Raw genomic sequence first — 21,544 nt, 5'->3', positions numbered from 1 at the left:
CCTTACAGGAGACGTATTTCCAATAGTTTTAACCTCAAAGTCTCCTTTTATTCTCTTCCCTGCCCCAACCATGGAGGCCATGTTTTGTGTCTTAGGCTCATTTGGGTGCAGAATCAGAGACCAACTGTATTTTAGGGTATGTTGTAAGGATGTATGTGTCATTTAATGGAATTTAAGAAAAAGATTCATAGTTGATGCTGGCTTCGCAGGGATGCGTGGAGAGCTGGTGGTGGTTTCAAGGCCTCACTCCTCCCTGTAGTGAATGCCAAAGGTGGGGCTCAGAACTACTCCATTGGCTTCAGCTTTTCCTTCTGTTATCAACTGATTGTTCTCTCCTCACCATGGTTTCCATGCCCCATTCCTGTCAGCCTAGACAAGAGCCACAGAGTTTCTATCAGGCTTCTACAACCTTGTGACCCAAGGTTAGCTCTGCAGATTAACAGCATTAGAAGCTTGGAAGCTTGTTAGAAACTCAGAATCTCAGGTCTCACAATCTACATTTTAATAAGAATATAGGGGCTCCTTGGTGACTCAGTCTGTTGATTCTTGGTTTTGGCTCAGGTCATGATCCTGGGGTTGTGGAATCGAGCCCTTAGTCAGGCTTCACACTGAGCATGGAGCCTACTTAAGATTCTCTTTCTCTCTTCCTCTGCCCCTTGTCCCCCTCTCTCTCTAAACTAAAAAAAATGAAAAATAAATAAAAAAGTAAGAATCCTAGGCTATGCATGTACATATTAGAGTTTCATCACTTGTCTAAAAATGATTTTTTTTTTTTCAGTTTTAACTTCTGTGCTAAGTGGTCCAGGCTCTTGGTATTTCCCTCTCAAACTCTAAAGAGAGGTACACAGCTCAAGTATCAAGACCCAGCAACCATGACCGAGAGGGGTGGGATGCCATGGTACAAAACATGCTTTCCTAGGCAGCATGTGGGTGGGGCATGGGTCCAAGAAGGGAATGATTGACATCTGTAAGATATTTTAAAAGATTTCTGTTTACAAAACTGCATTTAAGTTAGAATTCACTTGCAATTAGAAAAATTATCAAGGTTCTCTGTCCCCAATCAGAGCTTCTGATTAGCAGGAACTAATAACCAGTTGATAGAATATAGTCAGTATAAAAGAAACACTACAGTGCTAATCTGGGAAACCTTATCTAAAATAAGTGTTCAATTCCTTAGACTTTTTAAAGATTAGAAACTGACTTCTTGCTATCACCATACCTCTAGAAACTATCCATACCAAAGAATGATTATTAGAAAATAAGACTTTAAAAAGGTAATATTTTGCCCCATTATCCCTTATTTGTCAGAGAATACATTCTCTGAAAACAAAAATGTAGCTCTAGATATATTATTTCTTACCCAGCTGATAGAGTGGCTTCCATGGCCATTCTTTTTTTTTTTTTTTTTTTTGAGTGTTCACTATTTTTTCTTTTTCTTTTCTTTTCTTTTATTATTTTCTTTTATTATTTTTAAATTAACATCCAAGTTAGTTAGCATATAGTGCAACAATGATGTCAGAGGTAGATTCCTTAGTGCCCCTTACCCATTTAGCCCATCCCCTCTCCCACAACCCCTCCAGTAACCCTCTGTTCTCCATATTTAAGAGTCTCTTGTGTTTTGTCCCCCTCCCTGTTTTTATATTATTTTTGCTTCCTTTCCCTTGTGTTCATCTGTTCTGTGTCTTAAAGTCCTCATATGAGTGAAGTCATATGATATTTGTCTTTCTCTGATTAATTTTGCTTAACATAGTACCCTCTAGTTCCATCCACATAGCTGCAAGTGGCAAGATTTCATTCTTTTTGATTGCTGAGTAATACTCCATTGTATATATATATACCACATCTTCTTTATCCATTCATCCATCACTGGACATTTGGGCTCTTTCCATACTTTGGCTATTGTTGATAGTGCTGCTATAAACATTGGGTTGCATATGCGCCTTTGAAATAGCATACCTGTATCCCTTGGATAAATACCTGGTAGTGCATTTGCTGGGTCATAGGGTAGTTCTATTTTTAATTTTTTGAGGAACCTCCAGACCGTTTTCCAGAGTGGCTGCACCAGTTTGCATTCCCACCAGCAATGCAAAAGAGATCCTCTTTCTCTGCATCCTCACCAACATGTGTTGCCTGAATTGTTAATGTTAGCCATGGTCATTCTTTTAATGTAGGATTATTAAAACCACAAATGACAAAGTTGCTTTAATCTTGAAGGTCCTACTGCACATAGTACAATAAGGAACAGTGTTATGACCAACATCGCTCACTGATGATACAGCAAGGGGCAGGAGCTGGTATTAGAGCAGGGATTCTCAGAGTATAGTCATGGGATGGCAGCATCAGCATTACCTGAGGATGTGTTAGACACGCAAATTCTCAGGGCACCTGGGTGGCTCAGTTGGTTAAACTTCTGACTTCGGCTCAGGTCATGATCTCATGGTTTGTGGGTTTGAGCCCTGCATCGGGCTCTGTGCTGACAGCTCAGAGCCTGGAGCCTGCTTCAAATTCTGTGTTTTCCTCTTTCTCTGCCCCTTCCCTACTCTCTCTCTCTCTCTCATTCTCTCTAAAAAATAAACAAACATTAAAAAAAAAAAGAAATGCAAATTCTCAGCCCCCATCCCAGATTTACTGAATGGGAAGATCCAGGGGTGGGGACCAGCACTTGGTGTTTTAATCAGTTCCTGGTTGTTCTGATTGTTGATTAAGTTTAAGAACCACTGAATTAGGGTAATGCAAGCTTCCATAGCAAATATACACTTTAATAGCTCAAACAGAGTAGAAATATGTTTGTCATTCATTTAAGGGTGTAGTGGGCAAAAGTTTGGCAAAGTGGCTTCCTCCATGCAGGTATTCAGGTATGATAAAGTCACTACTGTCTTCAGTATGTGACTTTCAAATCTGCTCTGCAGGTCATCTCAGCCCAAAGAGAAGAGCATGGAGAAATGGCTGTGGGAAGTATTCATGGACTAGTTCCAGAAATGGCATAAATTGGGGTGCTTGGGTGGCTTAGTCAGTTAAGTTTTCAACTCTTGATCTCATCTCAGGTCTTTATCTCAGAGTCGTGAGTTCAAGCCCTGCATTGAGCTCCTTTCTGGGTGTGAAGTCTACTTAAAAAAAAAAAAAGCATACAGGGTGCTTGGGTGGCTCATTTGGTTATGCGTCCGACTTCAGCTCAGGTCATGATCTCGCAGTTTGAGAGTTTGAGCCCCACGTCAGGCTCTGTGCTGACAGCTCAGAGCCTGGAGCCTAGTTTGGATTCTATATCTCCCTCTCTGTCTACCCCTCCCCTGCTCATGCTCTGTCTCTCTCTGTCTCTCAAAAATAAATAAATGTTAAAACAAAATTTAAAAAAGCATACATTACTTATGTTGATATTTCATTGGCTAGAACTTAGTTCTACCTGTTGGTTCTACTTAAGTGCGAGGGAGGCTGGGAAATGTCCAGCTTAGCTTGTGCCCAGGAAAAAGAGGTAAGCATGGGTTTTGGTGAGCAGCTAACATATAACAGTATTTGTCATAAACTCATTTCTGAAATTTTCTCTATTCTGGACCCATTTTATGCCATAAACCTCTTTGGCAGTCTAGTGAAGCCCAGGGACTCAGTTTCAGAATGTTTTAAATGCATAACATTATGTGTGTGTGTGTGTGTGTGTGTGTGTGTGTGTGTGTGTGTGTGTGTAATTATAAAGGAATCCAATTATATTGAAAGATCATTATAAATTATTAGCAGTTTGGACAGAGCAGTATATGTACTTCTTTATTAATGAATTAAATAATAAGTTCTAGTGGCAGATATGTTGACTACTGTGGTTTTGAAGTAATGATGATTATAAATGGTATTTCAAATACCTGCAGTGACTATAATTAAATATGTAAATATATTTGATTCCTTTTGGTGGCAAAAGTCACCAATACTGCTAATAGTATCAGGTTTATAGCCTACATTCATAATTGAGTGATGGCAAATTTCAAGTAGCCGTCAGTGAAAGTAAAGACATGATTTTTCCCCATCCAAGTAAATAAGTTGTCCTCTTGATTTGCCTAGAATTTTATCCATGGACCCAAGAACTTCTGCTATACACTTTATTTCTAGCTTGGATGAAGAGAATCAAAGAGTTTTTATGAGGAATTACTATATACTTTATGAAAATATCAGCTTATTGAGTATCATAATATTTGTATATGGTCAATTTGTATCATGTATACTTAACCTCAACCTTGGCGTTCTCAGGTATAGTAACAACACAAAAGCAATTTTATTTATTTTGTTGTTTATTTAAGAAACTTTTTAAATTTAAATTTTAGTTAGCTAACATATAGTGCCATATCGGTTTTAGGAGTAGAATTCAGTGATTCATCACTTACATACAACACCCAGTGCTCATCACAACTAGTGCCCTCCTTAATACCTATCACTCATTTTTAACCCATACCCCACCCACTCCCTAACATCAACCTTCAGTTTGTTCTCTATCATTAAGAATCTTTTGTGGTTTGCTTCCCTCTCTCCTCTTTCCTCTCCTTCTGTTTTTTTTTAATGTTTATTTTTGAGAGAGCGCAAGGAGGGGAGGGGCAGAGAGAGGGGGACAGAGGATCCAAAGTGGGCTCTGTGCTGACAGCAGTGAACCTGAAGTGGGGCTTGAACTCATGAACTGTGAGATCATGATCTGAGTCAAAGTTGGTCGCTCAACCAACTGAACCACTCATGTGCCCCTCATCTGTTTTGTTTCTTAAATTCCACATGAGTGAAATCATATGGTATTTGTCTTTCTCGTCTAACTTACCTCGCTTAACATATTACCTTTTAGCTCTATCCACGTTGTTGTGACTGGCAAGATTTCATTATTTTTGATGGCTGAGTAATATTCCACATGTGTACCACATCTTCTTTATCCATTCATCAGTCGATGGATATTAGGGCTCTTTCCACACTTTGACTATTGTTGATAATGCTGCTATAGACATTGGGGTGCATTAATCCTTTGAATCTGTATTTTTGTATCCTTTGGGCAAATACCTAATAGTGCAATTGCTGGATTCTAGGGTAGTTCTATTTTTAGTTTTTTGAGGAACCTCCATACTGTTCTCCATAGTGGCTGCACCGCTTTGCATTTCCACCAACAGTGCAATAGAGTTCCCCTTTCTCCACATCATTACCAACACCTGTTGTTTCTTGTGGTGTTAATTTTAGCTATTCTGACAGGTGTAAGGTAGTATCTCATTGAGTTTTGATTTACATTTCCTTGATGATGAGTGAGGTGGAGCATCTTTTCATGTGTCTGTTTGCCATCTGGATGTCATCTTTGGAAAAGTGTCTGTTCATGTCTTTTGCCCATTTCATAACTGGGTTATTTGTTTTTTGGGTGTTAAGTTTCATAAGTTCCTTATAGTATTTTGGATACTAACTCCGTATCAGATTTGTCTTTTGCAAATATCTTCTCCAGTCAGTAGTCTGCCTTTTAAGTTTCCTTTGCTTTTTATCTTGATGAAGTCCTAATAGTCCTAATAGTTGTTTGATTTTGTTTCCCTTGCCTTTGGAGATGTGTATAGTAAGAAGTTGATCAGGCTGAGGTCAAAGAGGTTGCTGCCTTTGTTCTCCTCTAGGATTTTGATGGTTTTCCTGACTCACATTTAGGCCTTTGATTCATTGTGAACTTATTTTTGTGTATGGTGTAAGAAAGTGGTCCAGGTTCATTCTTCGGCATGTTGCTGTCCAGTTTTCCAACACCATTTGTTGAAGAGGCTTTTTTCCATTGGATATTCTTTCCTGCTTTGTTGAAGATTAGTTGACTGTATAGTTGTGGGATCGTTTCTGGGTTTTCTATTCTGCTCCTTTGATCTATGTCTTTTTTTTTTTTTTTTTTTTTTTTTTTTTTGGGCCAGTACCCTACTGTCTTGATGACTATAGCTTTGTAATATAGCTTGAAATCTGGGATCATGATGCCTCCAGTTTTGTTTTTCTTTTTCAGGATTGTTTTGGTTATTCAGGGTCTTTTGTGGTTCCATACACATTTTATGACTGTTTAGCTCTGTGAAAAATGCTGGTGGTATTTTGATAGAGATTGCATTAAATGTGTAGATTGCTTTGGGTAGTATAGACATTTTAACAATGTTTGTTCTTCAAGTCCATGAGCATGGAATGCTTTTCTATTTCCTTGTGTTCTCTTCAGTTTCTTTCATAAGGGTTCTCTAGTTTTCAGAGTACAGATCTTTTACCTCTTTCATTAGGTTTAGGTGTCTAGGTATCTTACTGTTTTTGGTACAATTGCAAACAGGATCAATTCCTTGATTTCTTTTTCTGCTGCTTCATTGTTGGTGTATAGAAATGCAACAGATTTCTGTACATTGATTTTATATTCTGCGACTTTGTTGAATTCATGTATCGGTTCTAGCAATTTTTTGGTGGAGTCTTTTGGGTTTTCTGTATAGAGTATCATGTCATCTGCAAACACTGAGGGTTTGACTTCTTCCTTGCTGATTTGGATGCCTTTTATTTTCTTTTGTTGTCTGATTGCTGAGGCTAAGACTTCCAGTAGTATGTTAAATAGTAATGGTGAGAGTGTACATCCTTGTCTTGTTTCTGACCAGAGAGGAATGGCTATCAGGTTTTCCTCATTGAGGATGCTATTTGTTGTGGGTCTTTCGTATATGACCTTTATGATGTCGAGGTATGTTCCATTTATCCCTACTTTGTTACAGGTTTTTATTAAGAATGGATGGTGTAATTTGTCAAATGCTTTTTCAGCATCTATTGATTGACAAGATCACGTGGCTCTTTTCCTTTCTTTATTAATGCAGTGTATCATGTTGATTGATTAGTGAATATTGAACCAGCCCTGCAGCCCAGGAATAAGTCCCACTTGATCATGGTGAATAATTCTTTTAATGTCTTGTTGAATTCGATTTGCTAACATTTTATTGAGTTTTTTTGTATCTATGTTCATTGGGGATATTGGCCTATAATTCTCCTTTTTAGTGGGGTCTTGATTTTGGAATCAAGGTAATGCTGGCTTCATAACCATTTCCTTTGATTACTATTTTTTGGAACAGTTTGAGAAGAATAAACCGAATTCATTTTGAACCAGCCCTTCGTTTTCATTGATCTGTTCTACTGATTTTTTGTTTCTTTGTTTCTGTATCATTTATTTCTGCTCCAGCCTTTATTATTTCTATTTTTTGGCTGGATTTAGGCTTTCTTTGCTGTTTCTTTTCTAGCTCCTTTAGGTATAAGGTTAGGTTGTGTAATTAGAACCTTTTTTACTTCTTGAGGTAGGCCTGAGTTGCAATATACTTCCCTCTTAGGGCTACCTCTGCTGCATCCCGAAGGGTTTTCACTGTTTTTTCATTTTCATTTGCTTCCATGTATTTTTTTTAATTTGTTCTTTAACTTCCTGGTTAACCCATTCATTCTTTAGTAGGATGTTCTTTAACCTTCAAGTATTTGTGGTCTTTCCAAATTTTTTCTTGTGGTTGACTTTAAGTTTCATAGCACTGTGGTCTGAAAATATGCATGGTATGATCTCAGTCTTTTTGTACTTGTTGAGGGCTGACTTGTGACCCAGTATGTGACCTCTTCTGAAGAATGTTCCATGTGCACTGGAAAAGAATGTGTATTCGGCTGCTTTAGGATGGAATGTTCTGAATACATCTGTTAAGTCCATCTGGTCCAGTGTGTCATTCAAAGTCATTGTTTCCTTGTTGATTTTCTGATTAGATGATCTGTCCATTGCTGTAAGTGGGGTGTTAAAGTACCCTACTATTATTGTATTGTTATCAATGAGTTTTTTTATGTTTGTTATTTATTGTTTTACATATTTAGGGGCAAGTTGGGGGCATATATATTTACAATTGTTAGACCTTCTTGGATAGACCCCTTTATTATGATATGGTACCCTTTTTCATCTCTTGTTACAGTCTTTGGTTTAAAATCTAGTTTTTCTGATATAAGTATGGCTACTCCAGATTTCTTTTGACATCCATTAGCATTGATAGATGGTTCTCCATTCCTTTATTTTCAATCTTCGGGTGTATTTAAGGCTAAAATGAGTCTCTTGTGGGCAGCATATAAATGGATCTTGGTTTTTTATCCATTCTGATACCCTGTATCTTTTGATTGGAGCATTTAGTCCATATACATTCAGAGTGATTATTGATGGATATGAATTTAGTGCCATTGTGTTACCTGTAGAATTGGTGTTTCTGGTGTTGTTCTCTGGTCTTTTCTAGTCTTTGTTGCTTTGGTCTTTTTTTTTTCTTCCCTTCATAAAGAGTCCCCCTTAAAATTTCTTGCAGGGCTGTTGTAGTGGTCACAAACTCCTTTAGTTTTTATTTGTCTGGGAAAGTCTTTATCTCTCCTTCTATTCTGAATGATAGCCTCCCTGGGTAAATAATTCTTGGCTGCATATTTTTCCATTCAGCACATAGAATATTTCCTACCACTCCTTTCTGGCTTGCCATGTTTCTGTGACAGATCTGCTGTGAATCTGATATGTCTTTTCCTTGTAGGTTAAGGACTTTTTTTCCCTTGCTGCTCTCAGGATTCTTTCCTTGTCAGCGTATTTTGTGAATTTGACTATGATATGCCTTGATGATGATCTGCTTTTGTTGAATTTAATGAAGGTTCTCTGTGCTTCTTGGATTTTTATGTGTGTGTCCTTCCCCAGATTAGGGAAGTTTTCAGCTATAATTTGTTTGAATAAACCTTCTGCCCCCTTTTCTCTTTTAATCCTCTGGGACTCCTATAATACGAATGTTACTATGTTTTAGTATATCACTGAGTTCTCTAAGTCTGCCTTCGGTTCCTTCGTAACCTTTGTTGCCTCTTCATTTCAGCTTCATTATTTTCCATAATTTTATCTTCTATATCACTGATTTGCTCCTCTGCATCATCCACCCTCATTTTTACGGCCTCCATTTGGGATTGCCCCTCAGTTATATAATTTTTAATTTTGGCCTGACTAGATATTAGTTAATTTATCTCTGCAGTAAAGGATTCTCTAGTGTCTTCTATGCTTTTTTCAAGCCCAGTCAATATCCTTACAATTTTTGTTTTAAATTCTAGTTCAGACAGCTTACTTAAATCTGCACTGATTGAATTTCTGGCTGTCATTTCTTCCTGTTCTTTCTTTTGGGGTGAATCCCTCTGTCTTGTTATTTTGGAGAGAAAGAATAAGAAAAATAGAATAAAACCAAATAAAAATTTAAAAATCAAAGAAAAAAATTTTAAAAATAAAATGAAATATGTATCAGAAGCTAGATCCTAGGTATGTTTTGGGGTGCTTGTTATGAGAAGCTTGACAGAAAAGAGGTAGAAATAAAGAAATAAAATAAAAGAAAATAAAAAGAAAATTAAAAAATTAAAAAAATTGCTCTTTCTGTATCAAACAAGCAAACAAAACAAACACAAATAAAGATAAAAACAAAAAAACCCAAAAAGAAACAAACAAAAAACCCAAAGGATGCTAGATCCTATTTCCCTTAGAACTGAAGCTTTGCAGCACTCTATCATCAATACACTTGGTATGCGTGAGGGGTTTGTGCTGGTCTTCAGGGAGAGGGGTCTGCTGCTCTGATTATTATGTGCAATTGCTCTTTTGGAGGGTGCAAGGGGGCGGGGCTTGGTGTAGCAGCTCCCTTCTCCACTAGGTGACACTGTTTAGCTCACTGAGGTGGATCAAGCTAGGGAGTAGGAGAGAAAACGGCTTCACCCAGTTCTCTGGTCTTGGGAGTGGGAAATGGGTGGCCACCCCTGTTAGGTAAGCCCTCACAGCTGGGAAAACAGTGACTTCACCTCTGTTTCTGGTTTCAGTCAGATCCCTGCCTTCATCCTGTCTGTGTCCGAGCTTTCCACCTTCCAGATGGTGCAGGACTCCTGTGTTTTAACTCAGGCACAGCTGTGTGTCAAAACCCCACACTTTAGACCCCCATGGCATGGACCCACACTGATCTTCTGGGGGAGGGTCTCTGCATTGTGTTGGGTGTTGGCTTGTTGCAGAAGACGGCTGCGCGACCATGCAGTGGTTTGGATTTTATGATAAATTGCACCACACAGCTGGCACTAGGGATTGCTGCCCTCAGCTGGTGTGTTTGTACCTGTACTGGTGAATGGGACAGTTGGATGTCGGCTGCAGGGTCCTTTGCCGGTGGAGAGGCTGTATCACCTCTACCAAATGTACTCAAAGCAGGGCGACTGCTTCTCCCTGTGTGGCCCTGGGGATACAGAGCACTGCTCAGCTCCCCTGGGGGTGAAACTGGCAATGTCACAGACCTCCCAAATGTTGGAATCTGCACTCCGCTGTTTATAGAAAACTGGTGATATTGTAACCCTCTCCTTTTTCCTTGTCAAAGGTTTTGGGGAATAGTTTTCTTGTGCAGTCCCTCCCCTGAGTGTGTTTTGCTCTTCCCGCCACCTCCATGCTTTTTCTCTCTTTGTTCCCTGTCACTGTCCCCACCATGGTCAGGGCTCCCTCCTCTGGCTGCTCTTTTCTCCCATAAACTCTGTGCAGTTTCTGTCTTCCATGGGTCTTTCTTCTGGTTTGTAGATATGCAGTTTTGTTCTCTAAGACCACCAATAGATTTCTTGGCTGTTAAGAATGATTTGATATTTATCTATCTGTGTTCGAGGGAGGTGGCAAGCTTCTTACCTCCCGCCCCCCAAAAGAAATTCTATTTAAAATTTTTTAATGTTTATTTTATTTTTGAGAGAGAGAGACAGAGAGAGAAGAGAGGGAGAGAGGGAAGGAGGGAGAGAGGGAGAGAGAGAGAGAGAGCACAGGTGCGGGAGGGGCAGAGACAGGGAGACATAGAATCCGAAGCAGGCTCCAGGGTCTGTGCTGTCATCAGAGAGAGCCCGATGTGGGGCTTGAACTCACAAACCATGAGATCATGACCTGAGCCAAAGTCGGGTGCCCAACTGACTGAGCCACCCAGGTGCCCCGAAAACAATTCTATTTAAATGCTCAGTGATTCAATGTGTTAAATTTCCATTTGTTCAGTTGCTTCATCAGTAAACTAGATGGTAGTTTGATCTTATCCAACAATAATTCTCACCTGAAAATGTTAACTTTTTCAATTTCTTCTTCACTTATCTAAATTGTTTACAGACCTTTTTTTTGTTTTAATCAACCTGCATATATTTCTGAGCACTTCCTTGGTGCTTAGTCCTGAGAATATATGTAGAACACTATCTCTGAATGCATTACTATCCTATATATAATCTGTGCTTCATAGCAGAATGCTAAGGGCACTGGTGTTGAGTTGGAATTGGATAGACCTGAATTATGATCTGGGCTTTTCTAAGAAATTGCAAGTTTTTGCCTTATGTAGATTACTTAGCCCTGATAAGCCTCAGTTTGCTTGCTTAAGAAAGGCATATAATAGGCTTATCACCTAAGTGGTGTTAGTAAATTATTACTGTTAATGTGTCCTCCTTTTTTATGCCAGTCTACACAACTAAACTGGGTTAGTCAGAATACTCAGCCTTCAAGGGAAAGAGCTAACCATCTAAAAGCATAACAGAAGAGTATACACTGGGGTTTTTTGTTTGCAGGCAACAGAATCTGATGTAAACCAAAAGAGAATTTATTACAAATACATGATTAAACTCACAGGCAAGACTGAATGATTGGAACAGATTAAACCAGGCAGCTTCAGAAGGTCTTTGGCATAGTCACTAGACTGGTGAATTCCTACTGATTTTTTTTTTTCAGGCTTTACATCCCTCAATTTAATATGCATTGTCCAAGCAGAGAAACTTTACTTGGTTGAGCCTTGGCCATGTGTCTACCTATTAACCGTATAGGTCATTAAGAGGCAAAATCTAGAGTGGGCTGTGGAGCATTCTGTATCAAGACTGCATCTCTTGAGAAGTTGTTACCCAAAAGGTGCTGATAAATTGGGGTGGTCTAAAAATGGCAGACATTCACTGCTGAGAGACTTCCAAGTGTTTATCACCTACTGGTTAAAGTGTATCCAGGCAAGATCAAGTGAGTAGACAAAAATGGACTTTATACTGACACCATCAAGTCCTGTTAACATCTGTAAAAACCTGCTGTTTTAAAATATTTTTTATTTTATTAATAAAATAGTATTTTTCAGAGTATTTAGGACAAGCAAATCTAATAAACGTACAATCCTATAATTCCAGGAAAACCGTTAGGGTGATTGCCCAGTGATGACTCCATGTTGTTTATATGTTTGTAGTCATAACTGTGACCTAATTATGTGTGAATTGCTGCTGCAACGTCTAGGAAAGGATATAGTAATAATAATGGTGATAATTTTTTGACTTACTGTATTATTTGTACTGTTGTGAGTACCTAATATAGATTATCTCGTTTAAGCACCATCAAACTCCATGAGAGAGTTATTATTATATGTATTTGACAGATGAAGAAATGGAGACACAGAGAAGTAATTTGCATACCTACTCAGTGACACAGTTTATATTCAAACCCAGATAGTTTGACTCACTAGGGAGTAAGTGCTCTGAATTCTCTGGAGAAAAGAACTCTCCCCTAATGATTAAGGGTGATTGGTCTCTCAGCCGTGCCTCATGTGTGGCAGTCAGTAGTGCATACCTGTGGTGTGATTCATTTTCCTGTTTACATCTGATTAATAACATACTTTTGTTTTCAAGAATATCTTTTATTCACGCAAGTGAAATACATAATAATCATAGCAACACTTACGTATCACTATATACCAGACGCTCTTTTTTTTTAAATATATGAAATTTATTGTCAAATTGGTTTCCATACAACACCCAGTGCTCATCCCAAAAGGTGCCCTCCTCAATACCCATCACCCACCCTCCCCTCCCTCCCACCCCCCATCAGCCCTCAGTTTGTTCTCAGTTTTTAAGAGTCTCTTATGCTTTGGCTCTCTCCCACTCTAACCTCTTTTTTTTTTTCCTTCCCCTCCCCCATGGGTTTCTGTTAAGTTTCTCAGGATCCACATAAGAGTGAAAACATATGGTATCTGTCTTTCTCTGTATGGCTTATTTCACTTAGCATCACACTCTCCAGTTCCATCCACGTTGCTACAAAGGGCCATATTTCATTCTTTCTCATTGCCACGTAGTACTCCATTGTGTATATAAACCACAATTTCTTTATCCATTCATCAGTTGATGGACATTTAGGCTGTTTCCACAATTTGGCTATTGTTGAGAGTGCTGCTATAAACATTGGGGTACAAGTGCCCCTATGCATCAGTACTCCTGTATCCCTTGGGTAAATTCCTAGCAGTGCTATTGCTGGGTCATAAGGTAGGTCTATTTTTAATTTTTTGAGGAACCTCCACACTGTTTTCCAGAGTGGCTGCACCAGTTTGCATTCCCACCAACAGTGCAAGAGGGTTCCCATTTCTCCACATCCTCTCCAGCATCTACAGTCTCCTGATTTGTTCATTTTGGCCACTCTGACTGCCAGATGCTTTTCTAAGCACATATGTTAATTCATTTGTTCTTCTCAATAGCCCTATGAAATAAATTCTAGTTTTAATCACTATTTTACAGATGAAGAAATGGCTAAGTAACTCTCGAAAATCGCACAACTAGGAAGTGACAGAGGCAGTATTTGAACACAGAGAGTCTCGCTGGTGTCTGTGTACTGTATACTGTAGTGCTTATAAAGAGTTATTTAAAAATAGTGCAAGTGTATTTGGCTATAATAGAAATCACATGGTGGTGCTCAGATCTTTGAAATAATATGAAGGTGTAAAGAAAATTATGAAGTTTAAGGAAGGATGCTTTAAACTTTTTAAAAAATTTTTATTATCACAAATAATATGATACCTTAAATACCCTCATACTTGTTAGAATTTCTCTAGAGTAGATACAGGGATGCAGGTTTATTGGATTATTGCTGTCTGGAATGACTGCACCAACGTCCAACATGTTGAGTTTTTTTTTTTTATTAAAGTTTACTTATTTATTTTGGGAGAGACAGAGAAAGTGTGAGTGGGGGAGGGGCAAAGAGAGAGAGAGGGGGAGAGAGAGAGAATCCCAAGTAGGCTCTGTATGGTCAGTGAAGAGCCTGAGGTGGGACTTGAACTCACGAAATCATGAGATCATGACCTGAGCCCAAATCAAGAATCTGATGTTTAACCAATGGAGCCACCCAGGCACCCCTGCACCTACATGCTTTTTCTTAAACTTTTTTTGAGGGCATCTCATTAAGGGAGTTTTATGGTGCTTTTTTCCCAAGTGTTTTTAGAATTTGTAGGCCAGCAAGAAGTATTGGTAATAATACAGGTTAAACAAAATTTGGTTGCTTATTACTCATAGAAACATAAGAGAAGGAGGATCTACATTCTTACCAAAGAAATATACTCGCTCACCCTCTATGACAGAAGTTAGTGTATTAGCAAGTACTTTGTTAATTCTACCAGTGCACTCATTTCTGAACCAGAAAGAATGCAGCGGATCTGGAGGTTAGTGCCACCTTGTGGTGAGACTGAGCTCTGACTCCTAGAGGTTCTCAATCTTCAAAGTACAGAAAAATTACCAGAGGAGCTTGTTAAAAACAGAAATTCTTTGTGCACTTGAAACTACTGTAAGGTTGTGTGTCAGCTATACGTCAATAAAAATAAAAATAAAAGAGCAGGATAATGACCAAAAAAAAAACACCCCAAACCAAAAACTGATGCTCTCAGCCTCACCCCTACAGAGTCTAATTCAGAAAGAAGAAAGGAGAGGGGAGAGAGAGCATGTGCGTGTGTTCCTGTGTGTGGGGGGGTGGGGGTTGGGGGGAGGATGTCCATGAACCTGCATATTTAAAAGGCAGCCTGCGTGATTGTTGGTTCTGTTTGGTCCTAATTCTGATTTAGAAGGCATTTTAGTGATTGGCCCAGCTCCCTCTTTGTAATCCTCCTCTCTCCTAACTGCTGTAGTATCTCTTGGATTATGTGGGAACTGTAGCGATCTTCTGGGACTATTTTGGACACAAGAGGACCCAGCTGAGCTTGCACACAGAGAAGGGATGGGAACAGGCTAATGTGTTTTGCCAACTCCATTTGCATCTTCTCCTTATTGATTTTTGATGACCTCAGTGCTTCTTTTGACTCTGTGGGTCACACCCTACTTTTGTCTTTTTTCTCCTTGTTCATGTCCTTCAGTTTGGTATTTGGGGTCTCCATAATCAGACCTCAGATCTTCTCCCATGTCCCTCACCGGGAATCCCCCATACATATTAATCTTTCATACTGCTTCTTCTCCTGAAATTCTTACCCTCCATCTTTTATGCTTTTACTGCAATCTCTAAGTAGTTTTTATAAATCTTTTAAAAATCAGAAGACCTGCAACCCTCCTTGAAGCATTTAGCACCCCCTACACTCTGGTCTCCCACCATACTTTGTGCATAGCTTACTTATATGGTCCTCCTGGTACATCATGAAATAGTGTTTCCTATTGCTGCATAAATATGTTATCCATCCATCCATCCATCATTTTACTTATTCATTCATTCCTTATGTTGTTTTCCTTGCCTGGAATGTAAATTCTATTCATTCTTCAGATGCCACCCACACAACTAAGCCAAATATAGACTATCTTCAGCTTCATTCATTGATTCCTCCTCTGAGATCTGCTAGCACTGAGTGTCCTCAGTTGCCCACTTTAACTCTTAATTATACATGCCAATGTATACATGCACTTCTGTTCTTCAGTAAATTGTAAGCTACATGAGGACAGAGACTATTTTATATAATTCTTTGGTATTTTCCAACGTTCTATATTCCCAGATGCATAATATGGTTTAGCTAAACTTGTACTCTTTGCTTTACTGCATTGCCTCCATTTAGTTTTAAATCTTTATGGTGTTTTATAATGATGTTTTATATTCCTGCTTTCTTACCTCCAGAGTCTGCTCTCAGGAATATAGAGTAACACTTGGCCATGTAACAGTATTCAGTCCTGCTCGTATGCCATGCTTCATGCCTGAGTGGAAAGAAATATCCTTCTTCACATGCAGTCTGACTTATATACACAAAAGTAAAGCAATGTGCTCACTTGATAGTTTTTTTTTTTAACTGAATTAAAAGTATTTCTTTTTTTTTTTTTAATGTTTATTTGTTTATCTTGAGAGAGGGGGTAGGGGCAGAGAGAGGGAGGGAGAGAATCCCAAGCACACTCCTCACCGTCAGCGTGGAGCCCAGTGCAGGGCTTGATCCCATGAACCGTGAGATCATGACCTGAAATGAAATCAAGAGTCAGATGCTTAACTGACTGAGCCACCCACTTGCCCCTAAAAGCATTTCTTAACACAGAGTAACTCTGGGCCCTGAGACCCTGAGGTGCTTGACAGAATACACAACGTTGCAGGTTGAGCCTCCTTCTACATACATACTCCCTTTGGGAATGTAAATGACCTCCTTGAGCTTGGTGACTTTTGGAGCCCTTTGTGTAACTAGCCCCAGAGGATCACCAAACTAACTCAATACAAATCTGGATTTGTTTGGGTTTGTTTTCTGCCACAGGGATTCAGAGCAAGCCCTCGGCATCTTAGAAGACGCGCTGCTGCGGCCGCAGCTGCTCGCCTGGAAGAGGCCAAACCTGTGGTGGAAGTTCACCATCAGAGTGAGCAAGAAATTTCAGTGAGGAAACGAAGAATCAAGAAAAATAGCCGAGTCCAGCCAGAATTCTATCACTCCGTTCAAGGTGCTTCAACCCGAAGGCCTGTAAGTAGAGAACTTTTACAAGATTATTAAATACATGGCGTGGTTGTTCTTTGAGAAAATTGCCAGATTAATCAGGGTACTGTCTTGTCATCCTCAGCAAGTGCTATGAACCCATATGAATTCCAGGGAGTGTGATTTCACAGAAAGCACTGGGCCAGAGAGTTGTCAAAGAGGCCAGAGTTAATCACTGCAGATGGAGTGATTTAAAAACTGGTGGATATTGAGCCCCATTAGAGCCAGGGTCTAGATTTAGAGCAGGCACCATAGAGTCAACAGGCTGAGGTGCAATAATGACAGGGTCGGAGTTGGTGAAGAGGGGCAGCAGGCAACCTACTATCAGCAAAGGAGAAGCATTGCAGGGAAAGGTGGGGCTCCTCTCCAGGAGGAGGCTCTTGGGCCACTCAGGCCTGTGCTGCTCTCTGCAGTCAGCCAGGGTGATGGTAAGGGTGCTAGCCTTCTCTGGTTTGGCCTTCGTTTGGGTCCACGACAGCAGGCAGCGTTGTCCTCTTCTAACTAAGTTCTCTGCATCTCTGTTGGCTGCAGTGCTACCTTATCTGGGAAAAGCCCTCACCTGGGAGCCGGTCTCCACCTGTTGACCCCATTGTTCTATGTGCGCTGATATTTTTTCTTGGTTCAGGTTCTCACACGTGCACTTTTGACCAAGGCTGTGGCAGTCAAGGATTTGGGGCTTAGAAATGCCACATGAAAACTTTGTAAAAAATATTTCATAACTGCAATAGTTTTACATTGCTTTAGCATTTAGAAGAAGTTTCCCTGTGGTTCGCTTTTATGTTGGGGGGAGCCTATTTTTGTCGTTCTTTATGCCAACCTAGGGGAACCATCAAGATTTGACTTGTTAATAAGTTTTTGTACATTATTAAAGTGGAACTGCCCTTCTGTGGAGGTAACTGCATCGCGGCACATGCGGAGATTGCTAGAAGGCCGGGAGAATGTCTGACTCAGTGAGCAGGCCAACAATGATGGCAAGAAGCTAAGTTCCTTCACAGAAAAGGTCCTGTTTGTCTTTAAACAATTGTAAAATAAGCACATATTTAGAAATGAGAGTCTTCTTTTCATGATTTAGTGAAACAAGCTATTAGGTATCTATGTGGTATCTAATATGAAGTGGTAGGAAGATTTATTCACTCTCAACAAACATAAGCTTGGAAATAAGGGATACACAGTTATATATTTATTCAAATAAATAGTTATTTGAATAACAGTTATTTTTTTTAATGTTTATTTATTTCTGAGAGAGAGAGAGAGAGAGAGAGAGAGAGTGAGCAGGGGAGGGGCAAGAGAGGGAGACAGGATCTGAAACGGGCCCCACGCTGACAGCACAGAGCCCGGTGCATTGCAGGGCTCAAACTCATGAACCACAAGTTCATGACCTGAGCCTAAGTAGGATGCTTGACCAACTGAGCCACCTGGGTGCCCTGAATAACTAACAGTTATTGAGGGCTTACTGTATAATAGGACTCACTTGACAGCCCTATCAAGTAGATGTTGTTATTATTTGCATATTATGGGTAATGAAACTGTGGCTCAAAGAGGATAAATAACATGTCTACATTTACCTAGCTGTTTGCAGCAGAGTCTAGGATTTGGATCTAGGCAGCCCACTTCTAGAACCCAAGCACTTACCTCTGCAGTCTGCCACCTTGCTATAGTACATGGCCTCTAGGAACGCACAGCTGAGTCCATGGCCAGCATGCAAGCAAGTAAATATGATGCATGTCTGTGTTAGGAAAATGCTATTGTAGAGTTAAGGACAAGGTACCATGGAAGCATGTTGAGCATCTTGGAGGGCCGGCAATATTTACAGAGAAGCAGACACCTGAGATGAATCCTGACAGAGGAGTTTGTATCTCTGATGAGAAGCACATGTACAAAAGCACAGAGGTGTGACAAGGTGTGGCGTCCTCAGGGAACAGCTGGAGGTGGTGCTGGTGGATGAGACTGGTTGGGTCAGGCAGGGCCAGATCATCAAGGGATTGTATATTATGCTAAACAGTTGGGTTTATCTTTGTGATGGGGATCTGTTGAAGGTAGGAAATAGGCACATTGATTCTCTTGACCGGAATATAGTGAATTCTTTGTTGCTTCTAATCTCAGATTTCAGGTTCAGGTTGGGTAAGTGAGTATCATCACAGTTTTGAAACCCTCAACCACCATTATTCTCTCATGAGCACTGTACATAACTGCCTTGGGTAATAAGACATATTCCTCTGTGACTTTTTTTTTAAAAATATTTATTTATTTTTGAGACAGAGAGAGAGAGACAGAGAGACAGAGTGCAAACAGGGGAGGGGCAGAGAGAGAGGGAGACATAGAATCCAAAGTAGACTCTAGGCTCTGAGCTCTCAGCATGGAGCCTGATGTGGGACTTGAACTCACGAACCCTGAGATCTTGACCTGAGCTGAAGTCGGATGTTTAACTGACTGAGCCACCTGGGTGCCCCAGCTCTGTGACTTTGAAATTGGCATCCATTTTGTCCTTGAATGCCTGTCTTCCCTCTTTGTTTGCCTGGTGAATTACAATTCACCTCTTAAGACTGACCCATGATCAAGCAACTTGTTCAGAAAAGGCTTTTCCGGTCCTTCCTATCACAGTGAGATACCTTTTGTTTTGATCCTCAGCATTTTGTACAGATCTCCTGCATAGCAATTATCTAAGTGAAAAAGGCAGGCATGGGGCACCTGGCTGGCTCAGTCAGTGGAGCATGTGACTCTTGATCTCGGGGTTGTGAGTTTGAGCCTCACACTGGGTGTAGAAATTACTTAAAAATAAAAATCTTAAAAGAAAAAGTCAGCCTCTGTAGTAAGAGGGACATGGGTTCAAGTTCTTTTCTGTGTACCTGGCAGGAAACAGGTAGCACGTAAGATAATTTAACTGAAGAGAATTTAATGAAAGGACTGTTTACAGAGGTGTGGGCAGGGCTAAGGTGCGTCACTAACCTTCCGGTGGAGCCTGCCTACCTAGTATTCCTAGCCTGAAGAGGTGGCAGATGGCACTGGTCTTCCTGCATCCTGGTAAGAATTGCTGGGGCCATGAAAGAACCTTTCATAGGAACTGGGATGGAGGAGTGAAGCCACAGCCAGAATTCAGTGAGTCAGGAAGGGAGCAGGGCGAGTGTATATAGGTTATAGGTTTCCATTGACCTACCCTAACTAGAAGCCAGAGGGCAAAGGGGCTTGGATGATTCGAAGTACAGAGATCATCATCCCAAGGAGAGAGCAAGGGAGACGTGGGCAGAGAGTCTGAGAGGGGTCAGGGACAGTGGAAAATAAAAACAAAAACCAAAAAGCGTATCAGGTAATCTTTGCCAGGTTGTTTAACTCTGTGAGACTCAGATTTCTTATTGTAAAGTGTAGCTACCTCAGTGAGTTGTGAGGATGAACCGAACTGACACATGGAAATACATGGCACAATGACCTGCTTAGAATAAACAAAAATTGGTAATGTCTTCTCTTCCTTTCCTTTCCTACACCTTGACTTATTTGGGGGCTATGTCATCTGTCTACAATATCTCCTGGAGAATGGCATCTGAATGCATTTTAATGAATACATGAATGAGTGATATTTATATATGACATATAGCTTATGCAATAGAGGAATTCAGAGAACAGAGAGCGTCCACACCCCACCTAGGGTGGTCATGGGATAACTGTTTCACAGATTGGGCTTTAAAATATTGGCAGGGCCCCTGGGTGGTTCATTCGGTTAAGCATCTGACTTCGGCTCAGGTCATGATCTCACGGTTTGTGAGTTCGAGCTCTGTGTCAGGCTCTGCGCTGACATCTCAGAGCCTAGAGCCTGCTTCAGATTCTGTGTCTCTCTCCCTTTCTCTACCCCTCCCCTACTTGTGCTTTGTCTCTTTCTCTCTCTCTCTCAAAAATAAACATTAAACAAAATAAAATATTGGCAGGAATTGACTAAGCAGCAGAAGTTAGGTATGATAAGTGGAATTAGTAAAAGTACTGAGAACCGTTGGACTGGATTTGGGGATTTATATGAGAGAAGTATAAGGTAGAGCTGGAAAAGAGGCTGGGGCCAGAACATTCTAGATAGCCACTGTGTTTAAACTCCATTTTTTGTGCTTGTGGAGGTCTAACTAGAAGAGGTATGATTAAAGCACAATTTTAGGAAGATTAAACATAAGCAGGGTGAGTCCGTGGGGAGCAGGGCAGGGGTCAGGTAAGTACTGTAGTACTGTAGGTATAATTAGGGCCTGAACTTGGGTCTAACAGGTGATGCTATGCTGGCATCTGGTGATCACTGCTTCTGGGGAATCAGATGATGACCTTGACTCTCACTTCTTCAGAAGGAATTGGAAGGGAGAGAGATGAGAGGCAGGAAATAGCAGTGGAAGCTACTTGGTTGTTTAGGGCAAAAAAAAAAAAAATTCTGGAGAGGGTTCTTTGGGGGCAGGTAAAGCTCACCTCCCCCTTCTATCTGCAGCTCCTAGGGTAGCTTCATTTTTAAAATTTTTTTAATGTTTATTTATTTTGAGAGAGAGTATGCACAAGCCAGGGGGGGCAGAGAGGGAGAGAGAGAATCCCAAGCAGACTCCTCACTGTCAGTGCAGAGCCCAACATGGGGCTCAAACCCACGAACTATGAGATCATGACCTGAGCCAAAATCAAGAGTTGGACACTTAACTGTCTGAGCCACCCAGGTACCTCTCTAGGGTCGTTTTAGAGATTGGAAATTGTCAGAGTTGGTGAGGAGGCTGTTGGTATCTTATGTCACATGATTCCTGTTCAACCTTCTGGAAACTTAGGGCCTCTGCTGACATGTCCATATTTTTACTACCATATGTGGACTTGAGCTAAGGCCTTGTGCCCTCTTCTGGATTTGGTTATAG

General features: G+C 40.3%; 1 protein-coding gene across 2 annotated transcripts in view; it reads left to right on the top strand.

Annotated features, from left to right (window-relative positions):
• The window catches only part of DST (dystonin), a 490,237-nt gene that overhangs the window by 50,224 nt on the left and 418,469 nt on the right, over nucleotides 1–21,544 (top strand). For both annotated transcript variants that reach the window (XM_042939088.1, XM_042939087.1), the window contains exon 3: nucleotides 16,476–16,676. In XM_042939088.1, the coding sequence (XP_042795022.1) occupies nucleotides 16,476–16,676 (201 nt within the window). The remainder of the gene's footprint in view (nucleotides 1–16,475; nucleotides 16,677–21,544) is intronic.

This window comes from Panthera leo, chromosome B2, assembly GCF_018350215.1.
Source record: "Panthera leo isolate Ple1 chromosome B2, P.leo_Ple1_pat1.1, whole genome shotgun sequence".
NCBI lineage: Eukaryota > Metazoa > Chordata > Mammalia > Carnivora > Felidae > Panthera > Panthera leo.
This window is presented reverse-complemented; position numbering and strand designations above follow the sequence as displayed.